Source organism: Gossypium hirsutum, chromosome D02, assembly GCF_007990345.1.
Source record: "Gossypium hirsutum isolate 1008001.06 chromosome D02, Gossypium_hirsutum_v2.1, whole genome shotgun sequence".
Lineage (NCBI taxonomy): Eukaryota > Viridiplantae > Streptophyta > Magnoliopsida > Malvales > Malvaceae > Gossypium > Gossypium hirsutum.
The window spans coordinates 27,480,743-27,497,240 of NC_053438.1; the positions used below are offsets into that span (position 1 = coordinate 27,480,743).

The 16,498-nt window shown below is 32.4% G+C and overlaps 1 protein-coding gene across 1 annotated transcript; it reads left to right on the forward strand.

Annotated features, from left to right (window-relative positions):
• Window positions 1-7,108: 7,108 nt before the first annotated feature.
• On the forward strand, window positions 7,109-8,163 carry LOC107908083 (uncharacterized). Its single transcript, XM_016835354.1, has 2 exons — window positions 7,109-7,429; window positions 7,573-8,163. The coding sequence occupies exons 1-2, from the start codon at window positions 7,109-7,111 to the stop codon at window positions 8,161-8,163; spliced, it is 912 nt and encodes a 303-aa protein (XP_016690843.1).
• Window positions 8,164-16,498: the final 8,335 nt, after the last annotated feature.

Genomic DNA, 16,498 nt, shown 5'->3' on the forward strand with positions numbered 1-16,498 from the left:
ACTCGTTTTCGCTTAAAATCGACTAGCAAAAGTTGTTTAACATATTTTTTAGCTTCATATTCTATCATAAAACATCAAAATAAACACTTTTCACCTATGGGTATTTTTCCAAATATAAACCCTAGGTTAAATTATTGCTAGAATAAGCTAAATTAAGCTATCGGGATCTCAAAAACGTAAAGAACATTAAAAACGGGGATTAGAATCACTTACTATGAAGATTGGAACCTTGAAAAACCCTAAATATAGCTTTCCCCTTGCTGATTTCGTTCACTATGGAGAAGATGATATTTTTGGCCATCTTTTTCCCTTTTTAATTCTTTTTATTAGTAGATTACCAAATTACCCCTAACTTAAAAATTTCCTATTTCACTTATCTCATGTTCATTTTTGTCTACCAACTTAACCAATGGTCTAATTACCATATAAGGACCTCCAATTTAAAGTTTCATAACAATTGGACACCTCTAACATATAGAACTCAACTTTTGCACTTTTTACAATTTAGTTTTTTTGACTAAATTGAGTGCCCAAACGTTGAAATTTTCGAACGAAATTTTCACGAAATCATTTTGTGAAATCGTAGACCATAAAAATATAAGAAAAATAAATTTTTCCTCATCGGATTTGTGGTCCCGAAACCACTATTCTGATAACCTTGAATTTAGGTCATTACAAAATTAGAAGTCCAATATTCTTTATTCGGGGCATCCCAAGTTGGTAATTTATCAGCCTAACACATAAGTCCCTTTGTTGTGGAAATGCTGCAGCATTAAGCCTCAACAAGTAAGCTTCAAACCCTAATTTCCTTTCAGTGCACAAAACTAATTTAAATTTGCAAAAATATGTATAATTAGCATGTAATTAAGTAAAAATATAAAATTTTCCTTAACTTTATTCAAATTGACAAGTTTGTAATAAAAACTACAAAATTTGTTGTCAACTACTCAGAATTTGCATGAATTACTAGTTATAAAGTATCGTAGGTAACTCTATATTTTAGAGTTATCATTTGGTTCATGTTGCTCGAGCCCATACTTGATGCAATTCAAGGTATAAGGGTAGCAGATAAGGTCGTTCAATTCAAATCCAGAATCCACTTGAATCTGTCTCGCACAAAAACATATCTACTTTACGATAAAAAAGTTTATTACTATAAATATCACAAATTGGGTCGATTTTGAAATTTTTAAACTGCCACTATAATTGTAAATTGTTTTCTTAACCGGATTTCTCTAATGGGCTTCCCAAGTGCCTTCAACCCACTGATGATGTTGGCAAATCTATCAAACATATATTTGTAGCTCTCTCCAGACTTCATCTTCAAAAGGTTATTGTTAAATGTAAGTAGACCAATCTTGGATTCCTTACCTTGGCTTGTTCCTTTATAAATGGTGGCAAGCTTGTCCCAAATTTCCTTGGCATTTCGGCCCTGGGACACTTTATTGTACTTATTAGTCCCTAATGCATAAAATAAAGTGTGTATGGCATTGGCATTGAATTGAGCTTTCTTCTTCTCACCTTCTTCCCACTTATCTTTATCATTAGGCATCCTTATCAGGCACCCTTACATCTCCAGTCATTAGCTTGAATGAAAAGTTTCATCCTTGTCTTCCAGTAAGAATAGTTCTCTCTATTGAAGTAAGGAAGTCTCACAATAAATTGCCCCTTTCCCAAACTAGTTGAGCTAAAATCTTGCGTCATCTGCAAACTTAGTACTTTTTCCTTGGATCATTTCTCCCGATGATGAAACCTTTAATAGAGAACTAACTTTAATACCAATTGTTAATCCCAAAAATACTAAGATGGGGTGAGTTGGTATCTTAAAATTCTTTGTGAACTTTTCTAAATGATGAAGAATGAAAGAAAAATTTTGAAAATTAGATTTATATCAAACTTACAAACATCAATCTTAACCGATATAACAATATAAATGATCAAACAATTCATAATATAACGTAATTACAATCGATCAATGATAATCAAATATAACTAAGCCTTAGATTCAGCATAAATAATCAACAAATCTATTAAAATGAAACTTAATTCAAGTATGATGTGATTTTCAATTCAAAATCAAGCATTAATAGAGCATACAAGACCTTTAACTCAACATAAAATCAAATCAGGACTAATTTGAAATTTTTACAAAAATTTAGGTAAAAATTGAAAATAGGGGTCACACGGCCGTGTGGCAGGGCACAACCTGTGTGGTACAGAGACATGGTCGTGTGGCCAGACCGTATGCAAAGGCAAAAACCATGTAGAAAGAGACACACAGTCATGTTGGAGGAGACACACAGTCATGTTCTAAGACCGTGTATCTAGCTATGTCATGTGGACCTAAAATCATTAAAATTTAACAGGGCACATGGTCGTGTCTCATGCCCGTGTAAGACACATGTCTGTGTATTAGACCATGTGTGTTATATGATACCTTGAAATGCAAGGTTTTCAACAATGGTGTACTTAAGTCCCAAGCTTACCAAAATTCATGTATTCAACTGCTAAAAACACATCAAAAGTATGTCAAATCATGTCAAAATTACACCAAATCACAATCAACCTATGCATCTAACCAATATGCCCTCATTGGCACCACAACTTAATCTTAAATAACATTCATTCAAACCAAAACTTATTCAACATGTTAATTTCATACATTCATCAATAAAATTTCAAACATCATATGACCAAAATCATTCATTTATACCACTTTTCAAAGGCAAACATACTCATCCTAAAACCATAAGTTACCAAATCCAAAGTGACCATTTCCACATCTATTCACAAAATAGGACTCCAAATAACAAACTACCATCTAACTTTACATTTTCATCACCTGAAACATAGTTTAAATTTTATAAAAAAATTATCCATACATAAAACTCAAACATACCATTATCTTAGTACACATTCAAAACTTACCATATCTAGGGACCAACACATATACCTTATCTATCAACTAACACATATATCAAGCATTTCATTCAAGTTTATTCATTTCTCAACCATCTCATAATCTAAGACCCAAGCATACCATAATGACCGTTAGATTCAACCATTAAAATACATTCCAACTACAACTTAGTACTTCCAAACCATCAACACAAAATAACCTATACACATGCCACAAAACCAGGATAAAATGAGTTAGAATCTACCGAGACTAAAGCTTGGTAGTGTGAGCCTTGATGTTGATCTGACTGCCTAATTCCGCAAAACATCAACTACAAGAAACAAGAAAAGAAACAAAGTAAGCTTATAAAGCTTTGTAAGTTCATAGGTATTTAAACAAAACTCTTACCTCAATTTACAATTAAGTAAACAAATAAAAATAAATTTAATATGATTTCCTGTCAATACATTTAAAACAATTAGGTGACTGTTTCACGTATCAATCGTATAATCTCTCAATCATTTAATATGACATATTTCCATATCATTCAATAGGAAAGATTCGACATATAAATCATATCAACTATTTGATCATGTCAATTCATATTCATATTCTATTTATTTTAAACACATGACTCTGTCACCAATATTGCATTTACAAAGCGAGCATTTCATACCTACAACTATAAACTTTCTAGATATTTCATATCACTTTAAAAAAAAATTTAAACACATATCATTTATATTCAATTTCATCATTTAACATTTCAATATTCATATAAACATATCATCTCCAAATAATTCATGAATTCAATACATTTTTTTTTCAACAGATGGCCCGATAAACTATAGCAAAGTAATTTGGATACTCGGGTACCCCAAAACACACCAGAGCATCGAAATGTTAACACAAGCACCCAAGTGCAAATAGAGGCATTTATAATATCGATACACATGCAATAAATCCATTACATTCTTCTCGAGATTGTATAACTCACATTTCACAATCATTCAACAATTTCCAATTAAATACTCTATCACCTTATACTTAATTATAAACGATTTATAATTATAATCTAATTTTAAATATTCAACCACATATGAATTTAATCTAATTCAAAACAACATAAATTATAATTATTTATATGTACATTCATCACATTTCAAGTAAATATTACTCACCTTACATACAATCATAAACAATTATTTCAATATTAATAATTCAACCACAATTTAATTAACTAATTCATACAACATATAACGTGAACGTATAAACATATATCTATCTATTAACTTACCTAATACAACTAGCAAGTAAATTTGTTTGTAGGGACTATTCTGTAATTTTTCTTTTTCTCAATTTTCCTCCGTACGATTCAAGCATTGATCTCTATAATAATTAAATTCAATTTGTTAAATTAAAATGCATTATCATATTTATTTTTATGTATATCATTTATAATTCCCATTTAAAAATTTTCCCTAAACTTTTACACTTTCTTCAATTTAGCCCCTAAAATCAAAACTATTAACAATTTCACATTTAAGCCCCATTATACATAACTGATTCTAATTCCATCCATAAACAACCTTCAATCACTTAAAAATTACAATAATTTCATGCTAAGTTTAAAAAACTTACATTTTAGTCCTTAAATGTAAAACTAATAAAATTCACTTAATAAAATAGTCCTAAAATATTTCCAAGCTTCAAAATCTTTCATTTAATATCAAGAACATCCAAAAACCATCAATGAAAATTTTAAAAAACTTTAACAGTTTTGAAAACGGAGAGACAAGTTAGTTGGACCTACTTGCAACGATCACAAAAATATAAAATATACGAAAAACCGATAAAAAATCACTTACATACATCCATTTTTGTTTGGTTGAACCTCGAGCTATTTTAATGGAGGTGTTTGTCTTGTTTTTCGGTAATGGATGAGAATGAATGAATGAAAATAATTTTTTTTCATGTTTAATATTTTTATTATAATTAATTTTAACTTAATTTAATATTATAAATAAAAATTTTACAAATAAACAACCCTAAACCGTCCCACTTATTATATAAGTGGTTAAATTGCCATGCAAACCCTTGAAAATTTATAATCTAAGCCTTTTGTCAACCAAAATTCAATTATAATAATCTTTTTACTATTTTTACGATTTAGTCATTTTTTCATAATTAACTATCAAATCATTAAAATTTCCAAATCGACTTCGACACACTAATATAATAACTCCATAAATATTGAATAAAAATATTTACGGGCTCGGCTTACAAAAACGATATCTCGAAACCTCATTTTCTAAAACCACTTGACTTTAGGGACAAACCACTTGTACTTAACTTTTCGTTCAATTAACAAAAATATTCAAATCAAAATTTAATAAAACATTATAATTTAACTCGTAAATATTAATAAATAATATTTATAGACTCACTCGTTGGAATTGTAGCCCTAAAACGACACCACTGAAAAACAGGTTGTTAATACAACTCTATTTATATTGGTACAAATGCTTAAAAACAAAGTCGTTGGAATTTGCAGTATGGGTAGAAGTGGACTTGTACACATACAACTTACCAAATATATTGATGCAAGTGGACTTGTTGTGATACAAGTCCCCAAGGTTTCACAATTTTACTTACTGACTTAGATGTATTAATACAACTAGGTCAGGGTATCGATATTATGCCCTAGGCTAGTATAAAATGAATTTAAAACACTTATAAACATTTTAGATTAACTTAAAAAAATTTAGATAAATTAAGACAATTTAAAACATGTTTTGAGTACTTTTGCAAGTTTTTTTATTGAAAAAGAACAAACAAGTGTTCTACACAGCCAATAAATGTGGTCTTCTACTTCTACTCATATCTTCATACACTATTGTGAGAATCGCATCAGGAGGCTGCAACATATGGTACAGACCTAAGGGACATTGATGGGCAACCAACTAGTGCATCAGTTGTTCGATTACCCTCCCTGTACGTGTTTTGAATCTTCACTTCCCACTGCATCTTCAGCAATCGTCAAACAACTCAAGCTTTGGCTATGTTGGGCCTATCAACTAGCTATACTCACAGCTCCTCCAATGCCGCCATGCTATCCATTTCCAGAATGAATTTCCTGGCCCTTAGCTCCCAAGCCTTCCATAGCCCATCATAAGCCCCCCATATTTTTGCCTCAAGGACCGAGCAAGCACTAATACAACATGCAAACCTAGCTAGCCAATCTTCAATATGTGTTGCGAAATGACCATCCATGCTAACTGCGAACTTTGAGCTCACCAAATGTGTGAGCTCACCGAACCCGTAAGTTTGCCAAATATGAAAGCTCTACAAAACAGTGAGCTCACTAAGACTTCGAGCTCACTTGTGAATTTCGAACTGCGAGCTCACCAGGATAGCTCACTAGAACTGCGAGCTCACCAAGAACTATAAGCTCACCAAAATGTACGAGCTCACAAAGATTGTGAGCTCACCAACACTGCAAACTCACCAAGCATGAGAGCTCACTTGCGAGCTCTTCACTCTATAAGCTGCCAATCTGCCAACTTGCACTAAAATTATGATAAATTTTGATTAAACATTTTGGTAGACGATTAGATAGAAACCAGGAAATGAAAAAGAAATTTATATGAATCTAGTAACTAAATTAAGCCAAGTTGTAATATATTATTATTTTTAGCTTATTTAAGCATAATTTTTCATTTAAACTAAGCATTAGTTTTTTAATGAAATAGTTCACCAAAAATTAATTTCTCCATTTTTCATCTTTTTTGGTTTTGTTTCAACCCCTCCTTCATAAAAAATCGAACAATTGGTATCGAGAGTCATTTATCTTTGAGGCCTGTTTTCATAAAAAATGTCTTCAACAAACTTTACAGCACCACCCCCTATTTTTATAGGTGAAAACTACCACATCTGGGTAGTAAAAATGAAAACTTATCTTCAAGCCTTTGATCTTTAGGAGGTTGTAAATGCTGAAACAGAACCACCAGTGTTGAGGCCAAATTCCACTCTTGTTCAAATGAAACAGCACAGAGAGGAATGTGCCAAAAAACATAGGCGATGTCTTGCCTACAAAATGGTGTTTCAGATGTGATCTTTATAAGAATCGTGGCCTATGAATTTCCTAAACAAGCTTGGAATAAGCTGGAGGAGGAGTTCCAAGGATCATAAAAGATAAGGAAGTAGCAAATGATAAATCTCAGACGGGATTTTGAAAACCTCAAAATGAAGGAAGTTGAGACGGTGAAGCAATATTTAGATCGAATCATGGCAGTGGTGAACCAGATAAGACTGCTAGGTAATCAGTTCCCTGATATTCAAGTTGTTGAGAAGTTGATTACCACACTTCCTGAGAGATATGAATCAAAGATATCCTCACTTGAAGATTCAATGGATTTGTCGACCATCTCACTCTTAGAGCTAATCAATGCTCTGTATGCTCTAGAACAAAAAAGGGCAAGCAGAGATGAAGGACATGCTGAAGGAGCTTTTCAAGCTAAAAATAGAGAGGTTGCAAGATCCTTAAGTTAGAAAGTAAAGAAGGGCTGGTCAAACAAAAAGGAGAAGTCAAAAAAAGATAATGGAAAGAAAAAGTATCCACCATGTTCGCACTGTAAGAAGATGGGTCATCTTGAGAAATTCTATTGGTTCAGGCCAGCTGCTCAATGAAAAAATGCAAGCAACTTGATCATGTAAAGAAAGTATGCAAAAATAAAGGGCATACTCAACAACAAAATGTAGAGGCACAGACAATAGAATTAGAAGAACTAATGTTCACAGCCTCTTACGAAGCCCAGCTCGCAGCACCATATGAACTCATCAACGTAGTAAAACAGAAATGGCTCATAGATAGCAGGTGTACAAGTCACATGACAGTAAATACGAGCCTCTTCAAGAATGTTGACAAAAGGTTTCATTCCAGGGTGAAATTCGAAAATGATCAATATATTGAAGCAATTGGAAATAGAGATGTTTTAATCAAAACTCTATCAGGTACTAAACTATTCACAGATGTTCTTTTAGTCCCTGGCATAGATCAAAACCTACTAAGTGTTGGAAAACTGCTCAAGAAAAATTACTCTGTGGTATTCAAAGAAAACAAATGTCTAATTCTTGATCCAAGTGGATGCGAGCTTATATCAACAAAGATGGCAAATAGAAGTTTTGCTGTCAACAGCAACTTAGCAACTTCAGCAGCATATACCAACTCGCTGGATGAAACACAGCTGTGGCACAAAAAATAGGACGTGTTGACTACAAATTCTTAAGTCTAATTTCTAAGAATAACCCAGTTGAAAATCTGTCAAAAATGGTTGATCATGAAGATGTATGCGAAGCAGGTCAGCTTAGGAAACAAGTGAGGTCTCCATTTCCTGTGAACACAACATGGAGAGCCACTAAAAAATTACACTTAGTACATACTGACATTTGCAGACCCATGAAAACAAGTTCGCTAAATAGAAGTAGGTACTTTGTATTGTTCGTAGATGACAATACAAGGTTTTGTTGGGTTTACTTCATGAAGAACAAGTCCGAGGTGGCTGAAATCATCTTCAAGTTTAAAGCTATGGTTGAAAACCAAAGTGATTGCAAGATTAAAATGGTAAGATCATACAGTGGGGTTGAATACACATCAAAGAAGTTTGAAAAGTTCTACGAAGAGTCTTGTGTTCACCATCAATTGAGCAATGTATACACTCCATAGCAAAATGGAGTAAGTGAAAGAAATAATAGAACTGTGATGAATATGGCTTGCTGCATGCTGTTTGAAAGTAAACTGCCAAGTGATTTTTGGGTAGAGGCAGTAAACACTGCTGCTTACATGCTAAACAGACTACCTACTAAAGCTGTTGAAAGGAAGACACCATCTGAAGCATGGTATGGTTTTAAACCTTCTGTTTCACATTTAAAAATATTTGGTTACACTTGTTTTGTTCATGTTCCAGAAAAGAAAAGAAGCAAGCTAGACAGTAGATCGCAACTAGGGATATTTGTTGGATATTCCAATGTTAAGAAAGGATACAAAATCTATAATCCTTTCATTAAAAAGGTGATCATAAGCAGAGATGTGAAGTTTGATGAAACAAAAATATGGAATTGAACTGCAATAGAGGATGATATGTGTGAACAAGAGATTCTAAGACCAGATCTGTGAACCACTGTAAACCAAATTGAAAATAACTCAATTGATGAACAACCAGTGTGAGGAACCAGGTCGATCACTGAAATATATCAATAGTGTAATCTGGCAAAGCAAGAACTAGTCATGTGACACCCCAAACCCGACTGGGACGGACTGACCCAAATTCGAAGTGTTACATTAGCCACCAAAGCGACTCTCCAGCTAACGACCACCTGACACACACCCCAACCTTATAACACTTTATTTATGACTAATTAACTATCATTTATTAATGCGAAAGCAATTTGTGAACCATTTTTAAACTTTTTCTAAGTATTTAAACCTAAGGTTATTTTGGTTATTTTACCAGCTAAGGTTAAACTATCCCGTCTTCATTTCTAAATAGTTACCGACATTCTTTTAGTTAAATTATGCGAGCCCTAAAAATTTTAGCTTAATTCGAGTTCATTTACTATGCCTAATTCAAGTTTTATTATTAGAGACTAAATCGTAACTTTTACAAACTTTTAGTATATTTTTCAAATTAAAAATTAAGAGTGTTTCTACCAAATATTAACAATTACAAGTCTAACCCTAAAATATTACCAAGTTTCCCCATCATTAAAGGCTTCAATTAATCTAATCAAGTTTTAAGACTAAATTATAAATTAAGCAAATTAGAATACTAGATTACAAATGCCAAAAATTAAACCCCCCAAAACCCATACGCACATGTGAAAAGACACACGCCCGTGTGCAAACCACTTCACCTATTTTTTCAAAAATTCATTTTAATTTCCCAATTTTACATATTTTACTTGCCCATTAAACTTGAAATAGCTACAATTAATTATCATAAACATCCACACATCTCCAATTTAATTTATTTACAACAAATATGAAACAATTAATCATAATTTAACACCCAATTACACGCTTAACAAACACCAATTAATTCACACAAGCTACATACCTTAGTCGCAAGCAATCCACTCCATGGTAAGCTTCAATTAAACATTGTTAGTATAAAATGCATGCTTTATACATCATGTTATCAACCACCGTACGAACACTGATCAACATATCCTAAATCAAACATCAAGTAAATATAAAATCATGTATTAAAGCAATTATAAAATCGATAAAATTAAAGTCCAAAATTTAATGTCTAATGTTCATTACAAGTAAAATAAAACTAGTCCCAAAAGCATCACAATGCCCCTATATAATCTCTAAAGTAAATTTCTTAAGCCACTATTGAGCCTTATTCTTGGATCGCCCTTGCACTCGCTTCTTGACTCCTTACACCCAGAAATTCTTTGCACGAAATGTGATGGTGTGAGTTTAAAAAGCTCAATGAATGATAGTAAAAACATAAAGTAATTTGCACCCAATCATGTATAAATCAAAGCAATTAAACATTAAATTTTCAGTCACAACATGTTAACATTTCACTATAACATCACATGCTATTTTAAGAATTAAGAATCAAATTTTCCATGGCATGTAAAATAATCTTTTAATACATAAACATTCAATTATATTGACACAATCAATCAATTATATTGCTGTAATACATCCATGACAATAAGTAAACATGTGATCATACATTGGATAAAAATCTCTCTGAACTCCCACAAATCAAATACAATCCTCAAAATTGAGCGGTCCGAAGCCACACGCTCCTTTATAATACCTCAAATAACCCGATGAGTGGAGACTCAAGCTCAACACTCCCTTATCTACTCCAAACAAATTAGTCCACCAATAGCCATATGCTCACAACATCATAAATAATGGTGTGTACTCACAAATCCTATGGCATGCCAACTATATCCAATGGATCCATTATACAATGTTGTCAATATAATCATACATACAAGACATAAAATCTGTTGTTTAATCACTTAATTTAGGATGTTAAGATGCAAGTAAAAGCATGTTACTAAGCAATTTTAACATTAATAAAATTAAGCATAGAAAATATCATTTTCCCAATATTCATATACCAATTAGAAAACTTTTTTCAAATTTTCAATAAATCAGCAATTCATGCTCCAAATATCAATTTATTCCATACAATTTAATCATGCTAAAAGCATAATACACAACTTACCAAACCAATTGCCATTTTGCTTTTTTATAAAATAAAACCTATTTTTGCAAATCCAACCATCCAATATGCAAGTAAGTCATTAATAACACCAAGTAAACCTTTAATTTAACATATAATCAGGCCAATTTACCAAATTGACCTTAACATCATTCACCCTTACACTTAGCTTTTTAAGCAAAAATGTGTTCAAACAAGCAAGTTTGAGATTCAATTCTGATTTGCATGTTCCTCCTCTTGATGTGGAGCTTTAACAGAGACAAAGTATGCATTACAAACTAACAATAGCAACAACAAACACGAAATTTGATAAAGTATACGAATCTAAATCATTGCTCTAAACTACCTTACCGATGTTGCACAATTAAGCTGAAATATGGAATTTCTCAACTAAACTCCCTTTTCAGCACCTCAAACCACTTTTAATCTTCATTCCTAGTCCAATAACATGTATTCTAAGTGTTAATTTCATCATTTAATCCGTTTCATAATTTTTCGAAAAAATCATCCATGTTCTTGATCAAATTCAAATTTCTCAAAATTGATTCATAAAACGTGTTTGATCTTTTGGTTTAAGATTAAAAACCTCTTATTAGACCTATTTTGAGCTTAGAAATCCATTAATTTTTAGATTCCAACTCAAAATTAAAGATCCACCATTATTGATCCTCAAGTTCAAGAAAGAAGAAATTAAAGTTGAAAATCCATTATAATCACTTTAATTTACAAATAATGATTGAAATCAACTTAAAAACAAGTTTAGAGATGAGGATTACCTTCAATTGGACTCAAATCATTGATATTAAAGTTTGAATCAAAATGCTTGAAGAAATTTAGATGACTTTTTGCCCAACTTTGAAAATTATTTTGAGAGATTTTAGAGAGAATTTTGGGAGAGAAAAGGTTTAGATCTATTCTCTGATATTTGGTATATGAAAACTAGAAAAAAACGACAGAAAAAACTCTCAATTTGGGTGAAAATTGAGTGAAAAGTGAGGTAGTTACAGAGTTTTTTAAAACTTAAAACCCCCACCTGATTTTCAAAATTTGGGGAATTTGCCATCAGGCCATTCCCCCTTTTCCCTTGTTTTACAGTTTGCTCGTTTCCCTCAAAAATTTTGAAAATATGGTTTTTTACTATAAAACCTCTTACATATTTCCCTTGTTTTTCAAATTAGTCCTATTTAATTAATATTTTAAATCACCAAATTAAACCCCCATTTTAAATTATTTTTAAGTTTCAATTTAACCCAAAATATTTATTTTTACCCAAAAATTATTTTAAACCATAAAATTAATTTTTTATTTTTTGGAATATTATTTACCGATTTTTAGAAAAATTAAGCTAACTAATTAAGAATATAACCTGATTAATTCACAATTTTCACTCGGAACTCGGTAAACTTACCCAAAACTACTAGACTTATTTTTTATGCCTTACAAGTCACTTTTGAAGAAGCTGCTCAAGAAGCTGAATGGCGAACAACTATGAAAGATGAGATCACCATGATCAACAAAAATGAAACATGGGAGTTTATGGATAGACCAGTTCACAAGAAAGTAATTGGTGTTCAAAAGCAAGATGAATCTTGATGGATCAGCCAACAGATATAAAGCGAGGTTGGTTGTGAAGGGGTTTAGCCAGCAATATGGAGTAGACTTCACTGAAACCTTTGCCCCTGTTGCAAGGTTAGACACCATAATACTGCTACTAACTTTGCTGCTTAAAAGGGTTGGAGAATACATCAGATGGATGTGAAGTCAGCCTTCCTAAATGGTTATTTGAAGGAAGAGATTTATGTCAAACAACCACAAGGGTTCACAGTACCTGGGTGTGAGGCCAAGGTGTATAAATTGCACAATGCATTGTATGGTTTGAAGCAAGCACCAAGAGCATGGTATGAAAGGATTGATAGTCTCCTTACAGAAATGAGTTTTGAAAGAAGCATCAACGAGCCCACTTTATATGTGAAGAAAACTGGTAATAAAATACTCCTCATTATTTCATTATATGTTGATGATTTACTTGTAATTGGCAGCAACAACAAACTGGTAATTATATTCAAAGATCAAATGCAAGATAAGTTTGAAATGTTAGACTTAGGTGAAATGACATATTTCCTCAGTTTGGAGGTGAACCAAGCTTACAATGCAATTTTCATAAACCAGAAGGGGTTCGTTATAAAACTCCTGCAAAGATATAGTATGGAGAATTATAAAGCTGTGAGCACCCCTATTGCTCAAGGTGAGAAGCTCACCAGCAATGAAGATGTTGAAAAGGTTGATGCAATAAGCTACAGAAGCTTGGTGGGATGTCTACTTTACTTGACAGCATCCAGACCTGACATCATGTTTTTTGTAAGTCTATTGTCAAGGTTCATGCATTGTTGTAATGTGAACCACTACAAGGCAACAAAAAGAGTTCTATGATACATAAGAGGAACTTTAGATTATGGAGTGAAGTTTATGAGGACTGAAAAGATCAAGCTACTTGGGTATTCAAACAGTGATTGGGCTGGATCTTCTGAAAGAGTACATCAAGCCATTTCTTCACTCTAGGATCGAGTGTCTTCTGTTAGAGTCGAAGAAGCAAGAAATAGTAGCAAGGTCAACTGCTGAAGATGAGTATGTCGCAATTGCAACAGTTGTAAATCAAGCCCTTTGGTTGAGAAAACTACTGAATGGTTTAAATTTAAAGCAAGAAGAAGCAACAGAGATCAAGTGTGATAACCAATCAACTATGGAAATTGCAAATCCGGTGTTCCATGGTAGAACAAAACACTTCAAAATCAAATATCACTTTGTGAGAGAAGTGGAGCAAGCCAAGGAAGTCACATTAGTTCATTGCAGTTCACAAGACCAGTTAGCTGATATTCTAACAAAACCTCTTGGGAAGATGAGGTTTGAAAAGTTGCGTTACGATATTGGAGTTTGAAGCATGGAGGTCAATGAGGAGTGTTACAAAATAACCATCCATGCTAATTGCGAACTGCGAGCTGCGAGCTCACCAAATGTGCGAGTTCACCTAACCTGCAAGTTCACCAAATATGCGAGCTCTACAAAATAGTGAGCTCACCAAGATTACGAGCTCGCCTGCGAACAGCGAGCTCACCAAGAACTACGAGCTCACTAAAATGTACGAGCTCACTAAGATAATGAGCTCACCAACAGTACAAGCTCACCAAGCATGAGAGCTCACCTGCAAGCTCTTCACCCTGCAAGTTACCAACTTGCCAACTTGCACTGAAATTGCAATAACTTTTGATTAACATTTTGGCAGACGATTAGATAGAAACTAACAAATGAAAAAGAAAGTTATATGAATCTAGTCACTGAATTAAGCCAAGTTGTATTATTATTATTATTATTATTATTATTATTATTATTAGCTTATTTAAGCATAATTTTTCATGTAAACTAAGCATCAGTTTTTTTTGATGAAACAATTCACCAAAAATTAAATTCTCCATTTTTTTTTTTTTGCTTTTGTTTCAACCTCTCCTTCATAAAAAATCCAACAGTATGGTCCTTTATGACCTCGCCAACAGTTGCATGGTCCAAATATATGTTCCTGGCCCCATGAATATTGACCTTCAACCGACCAACGTCCTATTTTTCCCAATGTACCAATGTACTTACCCTATTATAGCTCCTTCCATAAGGAAACTTATGGCCAACTTGGATACCATCCCTATCAACGCAAAGCCAACGAGCTCGATTGATAATGCAACCTTCAAGCATTGAAAGAAAGCCAGAAACCTCACTATTGTGTTGTTTCCAAATACACCAGCATACCAAGCCAAACAACCTTCTCCAATTATTTAAGGCATCTAAAAATCGAAGGGGATTTGATATGTTTACATATAAATCTATTCATTCAACGACAAGCTCAGAAACTCTTGTAGCTCTTCAGGTTTAATAAGTTGTGACCAAATTGTCAATGCCGGGAAACAAAAATACAAGACATGGTTGATGGATTCGACTTCAAAGCTACACACCGCACAAGGATTAGTTGCCATATGCCGTCGAACACGTACCTTGCTTGTTAGCACTTTGTTTTGAGCCACCAACCATAGAAATACTCTAACACGTTGGGGACAATCAAGCTGCCATATACTCTACTAGCAACTACTCAAAATATTGTTGGTGGAGTTTGCCAAAAATTCAATACGCTGACATAATAGTGAAACGGGTTGTTTTATCCCGTCACCGTTCAGGGAAGTCATCCAAATCCCATCCAACCAAAGGCCTTTTAGCAACAACACAACACACCACATCATCCAACAACAACTCTTTATTCTCTCCCAATCCTAATCGCCACTCGAACATGTTATTATGGCAACTGACACCAATCCCAACGGAACCTCCTCTGGTGAGAGCAATGATTAATAAGTGGGCCACACTCTGAAATCCAATAATCTCTCAAAAAATTCATTGTGTGCCCATTGCCAATATTCCAAATCACCCCTTCCATAATTGTAAAAATGTTTTAAAAATATTTGATAAAATTTTCAATTATATTTTAACCAAATGACTTAGAAAATAAAATATAAAATGTATGAAGTGTTATTATATTAAAAACTTAGGGATATCAAAGCTGCAATCATAATGATATTAATTATAATTTAAAAGGAGTATTTTTATAATTTTATTACTGAATTAATAACCCGATTAAAGGTTCAATAAAATTCTTAAATAATAGTATACATGAAAAATATTAAAACCGAATTTAAAAAAATCATTATAAATCATTCAAATAATTTAAAAAATTTCGACTCATGCCCACCCTCGAGCCTAAATCTGCACATATCAGAAATTGTGAACATATACTTTATATCCTTAACTTATAATACTTGTATTTTAATACATCAAATTCTCATGAGATTTGATTGTAATGGAACATACCGGTCATTTCTCATTTCTCTTCACAGGCTGCTCACATAGATTCATTTAGGTTGAAATAACAACTATTTATAAATTTTAATTTTTTTTTTAGATTTCAAAATTTAAATTCAATTGTTAATACTATTATTTTCATTATTTTTTTTGACGTGACATTTTAAAATAAAAAAATTAAAAAATGACATTGTAGTGAACCTAAATTTAAACAATTAATTTTAATAATGTTAATAATTGAACTTGAATTTTGAAATCTAAAAAATAAAAAGATTAAATTCCTAAAAATAGAAATATAGAAACTAAATTTTAAATTTATGAAAATACAAAATTATGGCATATTTTAACCATTCATTTATCACCTTCCAAAGTCTCAAAATATAGAACAAAACAAAAAGGCATTTTTGGTGGCAATACTGTTGAATCAAACAAGAAAAGAGGTAAAACA